This window comes from Myotis lucifugus, unplaced genomic scaffold (genome assembly GCF_000147115.1).
Source record: "Myotis lucifugus unplaced genomic scaffold, Myoluc2.0 scaffold_19, whole genome shotgun sequence".
Classification (NCBI taxonomy): Eukaryota; Metazoa; Chordata; class Mammalia; order Chiroptera; family Vespertilionidae; genus Myotis; species Myotis lucifugus.
The window spans coordinates 5,701,387-5,720,593 of record NW_005871067.1 but is presented as its reverse complement, the minus strand read 5'-3'; the positions used below and the strand labels follow the sequence as shown (position 1 = coordinate 5,720,593).

Genomic DNA, 19,207 nt, shown 5'->3' with positions numbered 1-19,207 from the left:
TAAATCGAATAACATCCACCCCGAATTGGCAAAGTAGACACAGCTGGTGAGACAATTCACAGCCGAGAAGGGCAGAGGACACCTGGAGAACAGTAAAATCAGGGATCTGGGCTGGAAAGAATTACGAGACCTCCAAGCCCAGAAGGTCAGAAGGAAGCTGCATGGCACCAAGGCCGTGTCCCTTAGGACAGGCGTAACATCTAACTGTGGAAAGGAAATCCACAGGGCTGCTGGCGACAGGGGATTCTAAATCTAAGCCCACAGCCACGAGTGGCTGAACCCAGAGGCAGCAGCCGGAACAACTGCCCAAGCCGAGCTGTGCTGGGGTCGGGGGAGGAGCTCGCAGTGGCGCAGCTCTTTCCCTTCTGGTCTTTGCTTTTATTCGCTAAACCCAGTTCATAGGACCTTTCAAATACAAACACTCACCCGTGGCTGAGGTGCGGACTTGTGGAGTCTAGGGAGGGGAGCAGCTCGGGGATAGGTGGCCGGGAGTCTGGTACTGAGACATACCTGACAAGCTGGACCTAGGCAGCCATTTTCTCCTGAAGAGATAGCCCCTGCCTGCAGTCTCCAGGCCCCCAATACAGCCACAACCAAACTATACCCTGAGTGCTACAAAGGATACCAAAAAAAAAAATCTGAATAGTACCTGAGAGCCCTCAGGGACTGGCCTGAAGAGAGGCCATTCAGTCCTGGAAAGCCATACGACAACCTCCCCAACTATAGCCCTGTCAGAAACAGCCGCTTGAGAGATTAAGATTAAAAGCAGACAGACAGGCAAAGTGGGCTGATTAATCCCACCTGCTGGCAGTCAAGGCTGTGGAGATAGACACAAACAGAGGAGCAGTGGACCGCTTGGAACTTCAACAATCTAACAGGAAACTGAGAAGTGGCAGACAGTACAGAAAAGTGAGATCTTAAACCAGCCCCCATGGGACATTAAAACTCAGCAGAAAGGAACGACACTCACTTTTTCATTTTTACTAGTATTTTATTTTATTTTCTTATTTTGTTATCTTTCTCTATTTTCTGTATTTCCTTTTTTGTTTCTTTATTTTTATTTCTTCTTGCATTATTTTTTCATCATTCTATTCTATTTTCCTATTTTTTATTTTCATTTTCTTCATTTTATCCTATTTTTAATGAATTTTTTTGTTTTTTTTTCTTCTTTCTCTTTCTTCTTATCCACTCATCCTCTTCCTACTTCCTCTATACTGAACTGAGGTCCTCCCCCTATTCATCCAATTCCTTAACCTTACTTTCTATATATAAGCTCAGCCTCTACAGATTCTGCCCCCCACCCTCTTTTCTGGGTGTTTGATATTTGCATTTTTTTGTTTATCTCTTTGTTCTGTGGTGTTTTCTCCAATACTCACACACACACACACACACTATAGGCCCGGTGCACAAAATTCGTGCAAGGGGGAATGAGGTTCCCTCAGCCTGGACTCCACCCTCTCACAATCTGGGAACCCTTGGGGGATTCCAACTGTCAGTTTAGAATTCCAACTGTCTAAACCGGCAGTCAGACATCCCTCTCGCAATCCGGGACCACTAGCTCCTAACTGCTCGCCTGCCTGCCTTATCACTCCTAACCACTCACCTGCCTGCCTGATCGCCCCTAACCGCCTCAGCCTCTGGCCCCTGCCGCCGTGGCTTCGTCCAAAAGGATGTCCGGAATGATGTCCAGAAAGTCGTTCAGCTGTCCGGTCTTATTAGCATATTACACTTTTATTATTATAGATTTTTTCCCTCTTTCTTCCTTTCTCTTTTTTTTCTTTTCTCTCTTACCATTTTTTCTCTCCTTGATATCATTTGTGCTCTCTTTTCTCTCCCCTAATTCTCTTTTCTCTGGTGGTCACTTATATTGGGGTAATCAGTGTTGTGAGTACATTCTTCTTTTGTTCCCTTTGTGTAGTGTCTTGTCGAGTTGCATTTTTTACTGTTTGGTCGATATGGTAGAGAGCGAGCCACATAACCAGACACCCAGAGAGGAGACTCCATCCACAAACGGGTCAGAAACACTCCAGACCCAAATACAGAGGCAGGAAGATGGCGACAGTGAGGGAGAAAGCATGAGTGAGTGAGGGAGAGAAACAGGAGTGTGTGGACGTGTGGGGCCTGTGTGTGTGCATGTGAGTGAGGGACTATTAGATCCCGCAGGACCTACGGGGGCATGCAGACCGGGCTCGCCTAGCCAGGCAGCCTCTGCTACCATTGCGAACAGTTCCGGGGTGGCTGGCTCTACCACAGAGGCTGCGCCTTCCTGAAGGGGAGAGCTGCTGTGACTGGGAGGCCAGCCTCACCTCCACCCAGGGTACCCTGAGACACCACCCAGGACTCGACAGCCACCTCCGCCAGGGACCAGCTACCTCAGCTGAGGTCCCATGGTCACTGAGACTCCAGCCATACCAGCCATGGGCTCCTGTGAGTTCCAAAGCACGCTCCCCTATGGCCAGCCCAACGCTTTAGCCTAGGGCACCGTGACCACAAGAGCAGCAGCAGTGAGAGCAGACCACCCCCATCCAAGGAGCAGCAGCCCCGCGTGAACCCTGCCCCCATCAGAGAAGCAGCAGCCCCTCAAGCAGTGTGGCCCCATCAGAGGAGCGGCAGTCTTACATGGCCTGCCCTCATCCAAGGAGCAGCAGCCTAGTGAGTAGCCCACCCCCGTCCGAGGAGCAGCAGCCACGCATGCAGCCTGCCACTGTCTGAGGAGCAGCAGCCCCGTGAGAAGCCCACCCCCATCTGAGGACCAGCAGCTGCGCAAGCAGCCGGCGCCCACCCAAGAAGGAGCAGCCCCGCGAGCAGCCCACTGCCATCTGAGGAGCAGCACCCGCACACAACCCGACCCCGTCAGAGAATCAGCAGCCACGTGGAGCCCGCCCCCGTCCGAGGAGCAGCAGACACGCACAGCCTGCCCTGTTCAAGGACCAGCAGCCACATTAGCACCCCACCCCAATCCGAGGAGCAGCAGCTGCACGAGTTGCCCGCCCCCGTCCAAGGAACAGCAGCCTCACAAAGCCAACCCCCATCTGAGGAGCAGCATCCTCGTTTGCAGGCCGCCCCCATCCGAGGAGCAGCAGCTGGGCAAGCAGCACACCCCCACCAGCCAGAGGAGCCACCATTGCTGCGAGTAGCCATGTGAGCAGCACCCAACAGAGGAGCCACCACCAATGGAGGAGCGGCCACTGCCACGACCGCCCGAGGAGCAGCCACGGCCCGAGGAGCTGCTGCCGCCCAAGGAGCAGCCCCCGCACAACTCAACAAATAGATCCTTTGGTGAGAGCAAAATTGAGGAGACAAACAAACCCCCAATGGAAAGAAACGAGGATTCACCAGAAAAGCAGCTAAGTGAAACGGAGGCATGCAATATGTCAGAAAAAGAATTCAGAATACGGATCATACATTTCATAAACTGGATGGATGAAAAAAATCAACAACTTATGTAAGAATCAAGAAGAAATAAAGAGTGATATGGCTGCAATAAAAAACACTATGGAAAGTTTCAACAGTAAACTAGGAGAAGCGGAGGACTGAATTAGCAAATTAGAAGAAAGGGAAACAAAACAAGGTTAAGGGAGTTTATCACCACCAAGTCAGCAATGCAAGAACTGCTAAAGGGACTAGTGTAAAAAGAAGAAATAAAAAGGGAAGAAGAAACACAGGCATAAAATATAAAAATGGCTACAAACAAGTACCTATCAAAAACTTTAAGCATAAATGGAAAAAATGCTACAATCAAAGACATCGAGTGGCTGAATGGGTAAGAAAACATGACCCATAGTATACATGCTGTCTACAAGAGACCCACCTTAGAACAAGGGACTCACACAGACTGAAAGTGAAGGGATGGAAAAATATCTTCCAGGCAAATGGAAATGAAAAAGAAATCTGGGGTAGCGATACTTATAAATATCTGACCAAATAGACCTCAAAGTGTAGGCCATAACAAGAGATAAGGGAGGCCACTTCATCATACTAAAGGGATTGATAAAACAAGTGGATATAACCCTGGTAAACATATATGCACGCAATGCAGGAGGATCCAAATGCATTAAAAAAAAAAAAAAAAAACTCCTGGAAGATATCAAGGGAGAGATCAACAACAATACAATCATAGTAAGGGACTTAAACCACCACTGACATCATTGGATAAATCCTCTAGACAAAAAATCAGCAAAGAAACAGCAATCCTAACTGACTCACTAGATCAGATGGACTTAATTGACATCTTCAGAACATTTATCCCAAAGCCACGGAATATACATTCTTCTCAAGTGCACATGGGACATTTTCAAAGATAGACCACATACTGGATCACAGGCAAAGTCTCTCCAAATTCAAAAAGATTGACATCATATCAAGCATCTTCTCAGACCACAATATCATAATATTAAAAATAAACTACAATAAAAACAATAAAAAAAATTCAAACACTTGGAAGCTGAATAGCATGCTATTAAACAAAGATTGGGTTACCAAAGAGATCAAAGAAGAAATTAAAAACATCCTTCAAACGAATGACAATGAAAACACAACAATCCAAAATCCATGGAACACATGAAAGCAGTCCTGAGAGGGAAGTTTATAGCTCTACAAGCCTACCTCAAAAAATAAGAAAAAAAATGTTAATAAATCATCTAACTCTACAACTTAAAGAATTAGAAAGACAGCAACAAGGAAACACCAGAATGATCAGAAGGAAGGAAATAATAATGGTAAGAGTGGAAATAAATGATATAGAGACCAAAAAGACAATACAAAAGATCAATGAAACCAAGAGCTGGTTCTTTGAAAGGATAAACAAGATTGATGAATCTCTAGTCAGGCTCACCAAAAAACAAAGAGAGAGGACCCAAATAAACAAAATCAGAAATGAAAGAGGCGAAATAACAACAGACCCCACAGAAATACAAAGGATTGTAAAAAAATACTATGAACAACTATTCCAACAAACTAGAGAACCTATAGGAAATGGACATATTCCTAGAAAAATACAACTTTCCAAAACTCAATCAGGAAGAATATAAAAATCTCAATAGGCCAATAACTATGGAGGAAATTGAAGCAGTCATAAAAAAGCTTCCAGCAAACAAGAGCCAGGGGCCAGACGGCTTCATGTGGGAGTTTTACCGAACATTCAAAGAAGAACTAAAACCTATCCTCCTCAAACTATTCCAAAAAATTCAAGAGTAAGCAAAATTTCCAAACTCATTCTATGAAGCCAGCATTACCCTAATACCAAAACAAGATAAAGACAACACAAAAAAAGAGAATTACAGGCCAATATCCCTAATGAACATCCATACCAAAATCAACAACAAAATTCTAGCATACAGGATCCAGCATTACATCAGAAAGATCATACACCATGACCAAGTAGGATTTATCCCGGGGATGCAAGGATGGTACAATATCCGCAAATCAATAAATGTGATACATCACATAAACAAATTGAGAGATAAAAATCACATAGTCATATCAATTGATGCAGAAAAAGCATTTGACAAAATCAACACCCTTTCTTGATAAAAGCCCCTCAGCAAAGTGGGAATAGAGGGATCATACCTCAACGTAATAAAAGCCTTATATGACAAACCTACAGCCAACATATACTCAATGGGCAAAAACTAAAACCATTTCCCCTGAGAACAGGAACGACACAGGGATGCCCACTTTCACCACTCCTGTTTGACATAGTACTGGAAATTATTAGCCATAGCAATTAGACAAGAAGACAAAATAAAAGGTATCCAATTGGAAAAGAAGAAGTAAGACTGTCATTATTTGTAGATGACATGATATTGTACATAGAAAACCCCAAAGACTACATCAAAAAACTATTAGACTTAATAAATGAATTCAGCAATGTAGCAGGATACAAAATTAATGCCAAGAAATCTTTGGCATTTTTATACACCAATAATGAGCTCACAGAAAGAGAAATTAAAAAAACAATCCCATTTACCATTGCAACAAAAAAAATTAATATACCTAGGAATAAACTTAACTAAGGAGGTAAAAGACCTCTACTCAGAAAAGTACAGGACACGGAAAAAAGAGATAGAGGAAGACATAAACAGATGGAAGAACATACCATGTTCATGGATTAGTAGAATCAACACCATTAAAATGTACATACTACCCAAACAATCTGTAGATTCAATGCATTCCCCATTAAAATACCAACAGCATATTTCACAGATCTAGAAAGAACTCTCCTAAAATTCATCTGGAATATAAAAAGACCCTGAATAGCTGCTGCGATCCTGAGAAAGAAGAACAAAGTAGGAGGGCTCTCAATACCAGATATCAAGCTGTATTACAAAGTCACTGTTCTCTAAACTGCCTGGTACTGGCATAAGAACAGACATATAGATCAATGGAATAGAATAGAAAACCCAGAAATCGACCCAAATCACTATACTCAATTAATATTTGACAAAGGAGGGATGAGCATACAATGTAGTCAAGATAGTCTCTTCAATAAATGGTGTTGGGAAAATTGCAGTGGTACATGCAAGAAAAATGAAACTTGACCACCAACTTACACCATACACAAAGATAAACTCAAAATAAATAAAGGACTTAAACGTAAGATGGGAAACAATAAAAATCTTAGAGGAATCCACAGGCAGCAAAATCTCAGACATATGCCGAAGCAGTATCTTCACCGATACAGCTCCTAAGGCAATGGAAACTAAAGAGAAAATAAACAAATGGGACTACATCAAAATAAAAAGCTTCTGCACAGCAAAAGAAATAATCAACAAAACAACAAGAAAGCCCACTGCATGGGAGAACATATTTGCCAATGTTATCTCCAATTAAGGCTTTAATCCCCAACATTTACAGGGAACTCATACAACTTAACAAAAGGAAGATAAACAACCCAATCAAAAAATGGGCAAAGGACCTAAATAGATACTTTTCGAAAGAGGACATAAGGAAGGCCAAGAGACATATGAAAACATGCTCAAAGTCACTAATCATCCAAGAGATGCAAATCAAAACAACAATGAGGTACCATCTCACACCTATCAGAATGGCTATCATCAACAAATCAACAAATGACAAGTGCTGGTGAGGATGAGCGAAAAAAAGAACCTTTGTGCACTGCTGGTGGGAATGAAAACTGAAGAACAGTATGGAGTTTCCTCAAAAAACTAAAAATGGAACTCCCATTTGACCCAGTGATCCCACTTCTAGGAATATATCTCAAGAAACTAGAAATACCAATCAGAAAGGATATATGTACCCCTATGTTCATAGCAGCACAATTTGCAATTTCTAAGATTTGGAAACAGCCTAACTGCCCATAAGCAAATGAGTGGATTAAAAAACTGGTACATTGCCCTATTCGGTTTGGCTCAGTGGATAGAGCACTGGCCTGCTGACTGAAGGGTCCAAGGTTCGGTTCCAGTCAGAGGCATGTGCCTTGATTGTGGGCACATCCCCAGTGGGGGGTGTGCAGGAGGCAGCTGATCGATGTTTCTCTCTCATCAATGTTTCTGACTCTCTATCCCTCTCCCATCCTCTCTGTAAAAAATCAATAAAATATATTTTTTTAAAAAACTGATACATCTACACAATGGAATAATATGCTGCTGTAAAAAGGAAGGAACTCCTACCATTTGCAACAGCATGGATGGACCTGGAGAGTATTATGCTAAGTGAAATAAGCCAGTCAGAGAAAGATAAATATCATATGATCTCACTCATTTGTGGAATATAATGAACAACATAAAGTGATGAACAAAAACAGATCCATAGACAGAGAAGCATCGATTATATGCTCAAACCTCACAGGGAAGGTAGGGGAGGGTGGATGTAAGGAGGAGAGATCAACCAAAGGACTTTTATGCATGTATGTAAGCATAACCAATGGACACAGACACCAGGGGGATGAGAGCATGAGCTGGGGGGGGGGTAGTGGGGGGGGGTAATTAGGACACATATGTAATAGCTTAATCAATAAAGAAAGAAAAAATACATGAACTACATACATATAATAAAGCACAGGATTCCAAGGCGATGTGAAAGACAAGAGATATTTCTTATAAAGGGGCATTCCTAATTGTTTTTTTAAGTACAAAATACAACAAATATCTTGTGTTTACAATTCACAGAATATCTATTTGGACCTGCAAACTATTTATTTTTATGGAATATGAAATACTGTATGGAAAAATAGAAAGCAAAATTACAAATTATATTTCAGATCTGAAACTCTGTGACTCTGGAATGAAAGAAAAACCAAAATTAAACAAGTTTCCTAATAGTCTTTCCTACCTCACAAAGCCATTTGAAAGATAAATACGGTAATATTTCCATGAGATTCATTTCACCCTCATTGCAATCAGTTTGTTGCATTATACTATTTCTAGCTCTTATGGTTGAAAATAATTAAAAGTGTGGCATTTAACTGCCATTAGAAGTCACCTACACGTGAATCTCTTCTTAGCTACCTGAAAACTCAGCACAATATAGGTCACAGTTACCCTAAAATTAGTGTTAGAAATTCATTAATGTGCAATTGTCATCATAAAGTTAAAGACAGGAAACATTTGCCTCCTTGGAGGTCTGACCCATTAGGTAAACCATGTCAACAGGAAAAGGCTTAATCATAACACTAAAAAATACTCACAACCCTATTAAAATACAAACAGTATACTAGTATTTCACAGACCTAGAACAAACTCTTCAATAATTCATATGGAATAAAAAAAGACCCCAAATACCCTCAGCAATCCTGAGAAAGAAGAACGATGTTGGAGGGATCACAATACCAGTTATCAAGCTGTATACAAAGCCACTGTTCTCAAAACTGCCTGGTATCAGCACAAGAACAGATATAGACCAATGGAACAGAACAGAGAATCCAGAAATTGACTTAAGCCATCATGCTCAATTAATATTTGACAAAGGAGGCAAGAGCATACAATGGAGTCAAGACAGTCTCTTCAATAAATGGTGTTCTGAAAATTGCAGTGGTACATGCAAAAAAATGAAACTAGACCACCAATTTACACCATACACAATAATAAACTCAAAATGGATAAAAGACTTAAATGTAAGACCTGAAACCATAAAAATCTTAGAAGAAACCATAGGCAGCAAAATTTTAGACATCTCTCATAGCAATATCTTTACCAATACATCTCATAGGACAATGGAAACTAAGGAGAAAATAAACAAATGGGACTACATCAAAATAAAAAGCTTCTGCACAGCAAAAGAAACTGTCAACAAAATAACAAGAAAGCCCACTGCATAGTGGAACATATTTGCCAATGATACATCCAATAAGGAGGTAATCTCCAAAATATATAGGGAACTCATACAATTTAACAAAATGGGCAAAGGACACTTCTAAACAGACACTTCTCCAAAGTGGACATACAGAAGGCCAAGAAGCATATGTAAAAATACTCAAAGTCACTAATCATCAGAAGAGATGCACATCAAAATGACAATGAGATACCACCTCACATCTGTCAGAATGGATATCATCAACAAATTAACCAATGACAAGTGTTGGCGAGGATGTGGAGAAAAGGTTCCCCTCATATGTTGCTGGTGGAAATGCAGACTGGTGCAGCCACTGTGGAAAACAGTATGGAGTTTCTTCAAAAAATTAAAATTGGAATTCCCATTGACACAGTGATCCCACTTCTAGGACTATACCCTACGAAACCAGAAACACCAATCAGAAAGGATATATGTACTCCTATGTTCATAGCAGCACAATTTACAATAACTAAGATTTAGAAACAGCAGTGCCCATCAGCAGATGAGTGGATAAAAAAGGTGTGGTACATTTACACCAGTGATTCCCAAAGTGGGCGCTACCGCCCCCTGGTGGGCGCTGCAGCGATCCAGGGGGGCGGTGATGGCCACAGGTGCATTTGTTTTAACTTTTTTTGTATTACTTTTCTATTCTGAGTTCAATAAATAGTTTCATAATTTCAAACTTCAATGTTTCTAATTTACACCTTTCTTTACTATATTTTACGAAAAAGGTAGAAACATTAATACATATATCTTTCTGGTTTATTGCTATTAAAATTTTAAAAAAATTAATTTCCAGGGGGTGCTGAGTAATATTTTTTCTGGAAAGGGTGCGGTAGGCCAAATAAGTTTGGGAACCACTGATTTACACAATAGAATACTACGCAGCTGTAAAAAAGAAAGAACTCTTACCACGCAACAGCATGGATGGACCTGGAGAGTATTAGAGTATTATGCTAAGAGAAATAAGCCAGTTACAGAGAGATAAGTATCACATGATCTCACTCTTACCAGTATGTGGAATCTAATGTACAAAATAAACTGATGAACAAAAATAGATCCAGAGACACAGAAGCATGGAATACAATGTCGAACCTCAGAGTGAAGGCAGGGGAGGGTGAGTTGGTGGGAAAAGATCAGCCAATGAACTTGTTTGCATATATGCATAACCCACAGACACAGAGAATAGGGTGGTGAAGGTCTGGGGTGGGGGACAGGGGCAGGCTAGAAGAGGTCAATGGGGGGGAAAAGGGGAGACATATGTAATAATTTCAACAATAAAGATTAAATAAATAAATAATATAATAAAATAAAAAATACATCTTCTAAGAGGATATATATATATATATATATATATATTGACCTTTCTTCTTTCTCTAGACAGGAGGTAGCTCTGAAAACTAATAATGAATATTGGCCAATGGTGACCATCAGGCCCAAAAAGGAACAGAGTGTATGTGACCTCACAAAACCATCTGACTGGCTGGTATGCAGAGCATCAAGAATAACAACAATGACAATCTAATTAGTAGCTACAACACTTGAAAATTTAGTGCCAAATGAGAGGCCTTCTCTCATTCAATCCTCAAAATTTTTTTAATTCTCACCTGGGTATATGTTCATTGATTTTAGAGATAGAGGAAGGGGAAGATGGAAAGAGAGAATGAGAAACATCAATGTGAGAGCGAAACATCAATTGGTTTCCTCCAGTATGTGCCCTGACCTGGGATTGAACCCATAACCTAGGTATGTGCCCTGACCAAAAATCAAACCCGCAATGTTTTGGTGTATAGGACAATGCTCCAATAAACTGAACCACCTGGCCAAAGCTCATTACAATATTTTAATCTCCAGTTTACAAATGGGAACAGTTATCAGGGTATTAAATAACTTGGCTGCAAGCAACCAGGCTCCAAAACCTATCTCCTCATCTATTACACACATCTTACCATTAGTTTCACCTTTTTTTCGTGGATCCATGATTTCTGTATCATTTTTATATAGTTATTCCATGACTAGCGACTAGAAGATGTTGCCTAGGTCAGACTCCACAGACCCCATGGGCAGGACTAGGAGTAGCAGAGGAAATGAAAACGGGTGAGCCACTAGGACTGCACTGTCTTCTCACACAGACCTTGGGAAGGTAGGCATGTCTTGTGTGTGTAGACTATTTACCCAAACCACTTATTTTAACATAGCATATAGCTTCTTCTGTTATATAACTTAAGTTCTGAAATTATTATTATTACATACCTTGGAAAGGAAAGTTTTAAGATATCTATCTTGTTTCAAGATAGCTATAATTCATTGTATTGACTCATTCAATCGACAAACTACAGTGGGGCCTTGACTTACAAGTTTAATTCGTTCCGTGACGGAGCTCGTAACTCAAATTACTCGTATGTCAAATCAACAGTGAACGAGTGAAACACGTGATGCTGGGCTGATGTTGTGGCATTCACTGTGACGTTCGCTGCGCCAACTAGCGGTGGGGTATCTGAAGCTGGCTCGTAACCCGAATTTTAGCTCGCAACTCAAAGCAAAAAATCGGCCGAGAGACGGCTTGTATCTTGAAAAACTCGTTAGTTGGGATACTCGTAAGTCAAGGCCCCACTGTATTAGTGAGTGACTATTGTAAGTCAAGCATCAGGCCATTTGCTGAGTATATAAGGATGAATAAGATATTACCTGGGCCCTATAACCTCAAAGGCTTCCTCATCTAGTGGGAGGAAGGACGAATAAACAAATGAATATGATAACAATGTGGTGAATGCAGTGAAAGGGAGCCATTTAAGGAACAGTCAGTGTCCAAAGACAGTTTTGGGAAGGGGAGTGATAAGAGCTTGCTAAATGAAATAGTACCTGGGACAAGCCTCCAAGGGGCTTACCATGTGAAAAGGAACTACCTATCTAGTGACCCCAGGTGGAAAGGATTTCATTACCTCAAACATCATACATATCTCTGCAACTCCTTGAAAAGTAAAGACCTCAAAAGAACGGCCCAGCTTTTCATGAGGTCATCTCAGTGATCTGAGAGCCAATGGATGTTTGGGTCAGGGCCACTCCCAGGTCTTTCTATTTGAGTCAGAAAGACCTGGCAACCTGGCAACCAGATCTACACACACACACACACACACACACACACACATATACCCAGGTCAGACTGAAATCCTTACCATTTATAGTACCATCTTGTCCCCGGTGAACTCTATAACCTCAACCAGGTCAACTCACCCGTCTTTTGGCCTGAGCCAGAGCCAAGCACATGCTTCCAACTGTCCTCATTTGAGTAAGGCCCACTCTCCATTATTTGTTTATACAGATGTTCAGCACAAAGGAGGCCCAGGAGAAGGCTTCTGTGTAGGAACATTTAAATGCTTAATGATCAACGGGAGAGGAGGAAAAAAAAGAGCAAGGAAAAGAAGAAGAAAGGGAGGGAGGGAGGGAAGAGTGAGATTGCACTTAAAAACTGCCATCATGTGTGCACTATGGTGGCCTATCTCTCTTCTTTAACAGACACACCCTAGACATCCTCAAGTAATGGATATTGATGGAGGTACATGGGAAACACAGGGTCATGGCTAGTTTCATTTGGCATTCCCTTTCACAGCAACCAACAGCTCCCAATGAGGATGAGCTCACTGGGTTCCAGAGGGTCTTATGCTGTCCGAGGTCACCCCTGGTCCACAAGAGGCAAGGTCAGTTCCAGGGACTACTTTAGAAAAAAAGACCACACCAAAACTTCATCCTCACTCCAGACTAAGAAGGTAACTGATCAGGCCCAGAGCTCTGTTCAAAAGGACAATTAACACAAAGGTGGCCTAGCTCCCAAGAGCCCCCTATATTGTGCCTCACCTCCAACGCCATAACAAGGCCAACCCTGGAAAGTGTTATGGTGGACAGAGGCTGCTCTACTCTGGCCTATGTTAAACAGCCCTCTAGTCTAAAAGCCCCCAATACTTAACAGAGCTGCATTCTTCAGAGGACAAGAATGTATGCAGGCTTTGGAGAGAGGCATGACATGAGGCTCTGAAAACAGATTAACCTCCCTACTACAGCGAGTTCCCTGCTCAGCCAGCAACCCCATATGAGGGCCACCCAGTCATTTATATCAGGGCTTGCATCTCAGAAAGTCTAGTCAGCAGCAACTTGAGCAAATCTCAGAGTTACTTAAGAAATGACTACTTGAGCCCAGCTCAATGGTTGAGCATTGACCTATGAACCAGGAGATCACAATTCAATACCCCTGTCAGGGCACATGCCTGGGGTTGCAAACTCCAGGCATAGTAGGGAGCATGCAGGAGGCAGCCAATCAATGATTCTCTCATCATTGATGTTTCTACCTCTCCCTCTCCCTTCCTCTCTAAAATCAATAAAAATATATTTTTTAAAAAAGAAATGACTACCTAAATGGCAGTTATAACTCCACCAATTTTTCAAGAATCTGGACCAGTCCTAAACAGTTTCTTAAATAGGCAGTCTTTCCCTTAGTGAAGTATTTTTAATGAGATTGCTTTAACCTCTTTTTTTAAAAACTCATCTTACCCTGTTTCTCCCCTTTAGTACAACTTCCACCTGACTCCTGGCCCCTTTAAAGTGCAGCCCCAGTTAGGGTGCTCATTTGGGGTTCTTGCAGGGCCACCACACCAGGCCACAAGGCACAGTCAAAAGAAGCAGGCCATCTGTCCACGAAGGCCAGGGTCAACTGCTCAGGCTTTCTTCCCTGTGCAAGTAAAATAGAAGATCAGGCCCAACACTCACTTTTTTATTCTTCTACATGACCATTTTCTCAATTGATATTCTGTTCACTTTTTTCTGCCTAGTAAGTGCTTTAAAGAGAGGAAAAAAACAGGAAATGAAACATCTGGCTCCCCTAGCCTGTACCCCAGAGACACAATTCCCAATTCCTTATCTCTGCACCACCGCCCCCAAAGGGAAAAAGCACAGGGCCCTCTCAAGGTCCCACCTAAGCTGTCACCGCTGCAACTCTCCCCGCCCCCACTGCCTGCTGGGTCAACGCCAGGCTCCCCCAAAGCCGCAGTCACCTGCGGGTGGGGAAGAGAGGTCACTTTCCTCCTGGTGGTTCATTCCAGGTGGAAGATGCATCTTTTATATATATCAAGGTATAACCAGCCCATCCCTGCCCCACTGAATGCTCTTTCCTAGAGAATGGGAGAAGACACTGAGGGTAAAGAATGCCGTCCCCAGAGAGGGAGCATAGAGGTGGGAGCCCTGTGCCTGGTGTGACACGCTGCCGCAGCCCCCGCCCACCCCGCGCAGCTCTCTTCTGGGCGCGGCTGCGCAGCGAGAGTAGGAGGCAGGAGGCTCGCTCACCAAGCTGCAGAGGTTGCTAATATTGGGACCTGCCGCAGCGGCAGCGGCAGGAGACCGCGGCACTGCTGTCAACCCCACAGCCTTTCTCACTACACCCGGATGAAATACTTATATAGCTCTTGTTCCCCACCCCCGTTGCGCACAGCGACCCACTCAACTCCATCCAAGCCCCGGAGAGCAACACCACAGAGAGTGCCAGGCACACCCTTCCCCCTCCGCCGGCTCTCGCTGATTATATAGCTCCCAGCCCCTCGCCCCCCCACACCCCGCCCCCCCCACATACAATATCCCTGCGAACCAGGCCAACAGTGCCCAGCGAATTTAAACAGTAGAGATGTCACCTGCAGGATGGGGGAAGCAGGAGGAGTGCCGAGGACTACTTTGTTATTTTATGGTCTTTATTCAGCCGCTGTACCAGCAGTCCTTGTCCGCTAACGCCACAACGCGCCTCTGGGGTCCTCGCCACCCTCGTAGTCCCCACCTTACCTCCCTTGCATCCTACTCTCCCAGTGGCAATTACTGGATTTCTAATGACTCAACTGCATGTAGCAAACGTCCTACCCTAAAAGTGAGTACACTAAAATAATAATAAGATTGGGGTGTGGGGGAGCCCCACTAGCACATCCCATAATCTCTCTATGCCGGGCCCAGTAGTGCCGCACGGGGGTTCCGAGGGTCCCTCAAAGACCAGGCTCGCCCAGTTCACACAATGCCACCGGGCCGGCCCTGCCCTGCCCCACCCCACGGCGCCCTAGGCTCTCCGCGCTGAGAAGCCAGCCCACCCAGCGCTGGAAAGCCGGCCGCGGACCGCAGGCCAGAAGCTGGGCTCCGGGAAGCGGTTAACAATAGCTTGCCATCGTTCCACCCGGCGTTTGGCCTCACCCCCACCCCCCATCCTTCCCCGGCGCTCCGGACTTGCAGGGCCCGAGCCCCGACCCACCTCCCGGGCGCCTCGGAGCCCCGCCTGTGAGCTTCCGATAGAGGAAGAAAGGTCCGGGACAGAACTAGGTGTCAGGTTCCGATATCCAGGTGGTCCTCAGTCCCCGCACCAAGTCTCCCGCCGCGGCGCGCGCCTCCAGCGGTTCCCACCCCGAAAACCACCGCGCAGCGGGGCGGCGGCTGTCAGCCCCGCAGACCATACACACAAAGAAACGAAGGGGCTCAACTTGGGCCAAAAAACCTGGTTACCCAAATGCGGCCATAGGTGTAAAGCCACCGCCCGTGGCCCCCAGAAATGAGTCTGGAGTCTCCACAGCAACGCAGGTCGCACCAGCCGGGTAGAGGGTGCCGGATGTGGAGCGCGTTAGGACCGCGCGGAGCCGGCCGGGCAACCGCTGAAAGCGCCAAGGGCCGAGGCTGCAGAGCCGGCACCTGCCGGCCGACTGCGCGAGGACCGCGTTCCACCGCGGGGCGCACTAAGGCACCCGCCCTCGCCGCTCACCCCCGTGAGCGCAGCCCCGACCCCAGACGGCAGCTGCAACCCGGACACTCCAGCAGTCCCACCGGCGGCGCCCATCGCCCGTACCTTGGTGCGAACGCTGGGAACGGTGGCAGCCCCCACAGCGGCCCCAGAGCAGCACTAGTAAAGTTTAGTCTGCTGTGCAACCACAAGAGCTGCATCCACTGGGGCGGGGTGGGGAGCGGAGAAGTATTTTTCAACCGAATAATTGCAAGGCCAGGAGTTACCACTTTTTTTTTTTTTTTAAGACAGCCAGGAATTTTTTGCACTAGCAGATTCAGCTTGGCGCTGAGGCTCGGGGAGCAAAGGGGCAAAATGCTAAGCCATCCCATCCCAGGCCTGAATCCTGCTCGCCTTCTGGCCTCATCAACAGCCCCTGAACCTAAAACAGATAGTTTAGATTGTGGTCTACATCTGGCATGAAAGCTTGAGGGAGAAAAATCACAGCGGGACTTTGTTTTTTACGACCCATTTTAAGTGTTGTCAGGTGGGTCCACTAAAAAACCAACTTTTTTCAACAGCCTGGTTGCCCGAACTGGCACTTTTTATTTCTTTATTTTTTATTTTTTGTATAAGTAAGGGGGGGTTGCGGGGAAGCAGAGTCCCCCACCTGGACTGTGCTGACTGTTGGGCTCAGGGCAGCCCAGCCAGCACGTGTGTGCAGAAATGAAAGGGGTGGATGGTCACCAGCCCTCCGGTTTGTAGCCTCCATGCTGAGTCACAAGTACCCTCCTGGGGAAGTGAAGTCCTCAGAACTGAATGCTCTTTATAATTAGCTCTCAGCTTTTGCACAGCGCACACACATTCACACCAGAGAGTCACCCAGAACCCCACCTAGGCTGCACACTATAGACCGGTGGTAATTTGATGGCTAGAAGGACAAGCAACCCCAGTGAGCGTCCTGCCCCTTCCCAAATCTAATGTGACTTCAGTCCTCCCAAAAGAACATTCAGCTAGCAAGCCTAGCAGAAGGGGTTCAGACTCTCAAGGTGGGAATCAATACCTTTCATTTACAATTCAAGCAGGATACTTGTTAGAAGAAAGGGGGAGGGGGCAAAAACTTCATTGGGGCACCAGATTACAATAAAACATGCCTTCAGGAAATGCGTTTTTAAGTTCTCAGTAGTTAATGATTAAAGCTTTAAACTCCTGGGATTGGTCCATCCAAAACAAAAACAAACAAATTCCTAAACCTGATCTTCCTGAGTATCTGATTCAAAGGAATGAGGAGCTTATGTGATATTTATAAATAATGCCCTTCTTTAAAAAAAAAAATTTTTTTTAATTTAAAGCCTTTCAATGTAGACTTGCATAGGTGCCAGTGGCAGACAAGCAATTCCGGGGGCTTTTATTTTATTTTATTTTATTTTAGCTGGCAAAACAGAAGCAGAAAGAGGGAGAGACCCTTCCTGCCCCCCGCCCGGCCACCAACCCTTCTTGGTAGTTATAATCCCAACGTGTAACGGCGCGGACACGAGAATGTTAATGGTATACCTACCGAATCGGCTGTGGTCTTTCCTGGTTCCTTGGATAGTACCATTGGGGAAGATTTCCAAGTGAAATCCAGTCCTGCAGTAGAGCTGCCTTCGCCTGAGAATCCCCTTTAAATGATCCAAATCCGTGACTGCAGGTCCCCGGGGAAGCCCCCCTGCTTCGGACTGACCCAGGTGGTCACTTAGCAAAACCGGGCTGTCCACCGGCAACACGGGCACATTCCCAAACGGTACTGCATCCTGCACACCGAAATAGTTCCCAACTTCACCTAAGGGAGCCATCAGAAGGCTGGGCTGTTGGAGCACAGGGATAAACAATAATGATGGTGCCAACCCGGGAAATCTTAGGCGAGGTATATTCAACTCCCCTCCCTTACTGCGGTTGCAGAGAGGGGGGAAAAAACACGTTATTTTCTTCAATCCATGAAATACATAAATAAAAGTAATCTGCCGTTTCACTGGTACAGGTTCAAGGTCAAACCACTAATAGCCTAAAGAAACCAGCGCTGTATACTCACACGCCGACACACTGATAAACACATCTATGCATCTCTATGGGCAGAGCCCCGGCTCCTAGCAGGCAGGAAGGTCTGCATCCCAGCCGGCGGTCGTATGGAAGAAATTTCGTAGTTTCTCCATTTGGTTCCAGATCGGAATGGCCATGGCAACTTCAATGCCTAGGCGTTATTATAGGATTTTAAGATGCACGGGCTACGTCAGAATCCACGGGTCCTGACTCCGGGGAAGGCATGCGCCGTTTTTACTCTAACCGACTATGCAGACATCAGCAGGAATCCTTCCAGAGCGGGGGTGGGGGGTGGGGGGTGGGGGGGTGGAATCTCACGTTGGTGGCGTTGAAGACTCTCCCCTCCCGATCCCCCCTCCAAAACAAAACAATAATAATAATAATATAATAAAACAAAAACCAAAAACTTTAGGCGTCCAAAACTGGAATCCGGAATCGTGCGGCGGCTCGGCGGAGGTCCATTGGTTCAGCGCAGACGGCCGGAGGCGAGCGAGAGAGCCGTGTCCACAGATCGCGTGCGCCCTGCGGCCGCGAACAGGTGTTGCCGCGCGGGCTCCAGCCTGGTGACGGGCGGAGCGCTCCTCCTGCGCAGCCCGGCCGGCGCGCAGAGTGGCGCAGCGGCGGCATTGGGCCGGGTTTAAGGTAGCGCCGTGCTGCCCGCGCGTCCCGTGGTCCTAGCGCCTGCCCTTTCCCGACGCGCAGTGGCAGGCCCAGCGCAGCCACACGGGCGCGACCACCGGGACCACCCCGCGTTACAAAGACGCCCAGAGAGAGGCAGGGGATGCAAGTCCTGAGACTCTAAGTTCTCCTGCGGAACTGGAGCCTGGACCCCGAAACCTGGCTCGGCGCAGTGATGAAGGTTCAGGCAGGAGTGGGAAAGTAGTTTCGCGTGGACTCTAATGATACATGAAAAATACAACTTAGTTGATAGAGTTTGGAGGGATGGGTGCTGATTTAACGACATTGAATTGACATAGCAGTTTCTCCTTCAATCCTCTGCCAGGCAAACAGTAATGCAGGTGAGAAGGGCGAGCGGACGAGACCCCCAACCCCTATTACGCGCACACACGCACACACACACGCACACACGCAGGTGGGGCCTCA

At 45.4% G+C, this 19,207-nt stretch overlaps 1 protein-coding gene across 1 annotated transcript in view; it reads right to left on the bottom strand.

The window, feature by feature from the left end:
* The window catches only part of FGF9 (fibroblast growth factor 9), a 62,362-nt gene extending 43,701 nt beyond the window's left edge, over nucleotides 1-18,661 (bottom strand). Inside the window, exon 1 of the mRNA XM_006085518.3 lies at nucleotides 17,583-18,661. Coding sequence (XP_006085580.1) covers nucleotides 17,583-17,859 — 277 coding nt within the window. The 5' untranslated portion in view covers nucleotides 17,860-18,661. The remainder of the gene's footprint in view (nucleotides 1-17,582) is intronic.
* Between the last annotated feature and the right edge of the window lie 546 nt (nucleotides 18,662-19,207).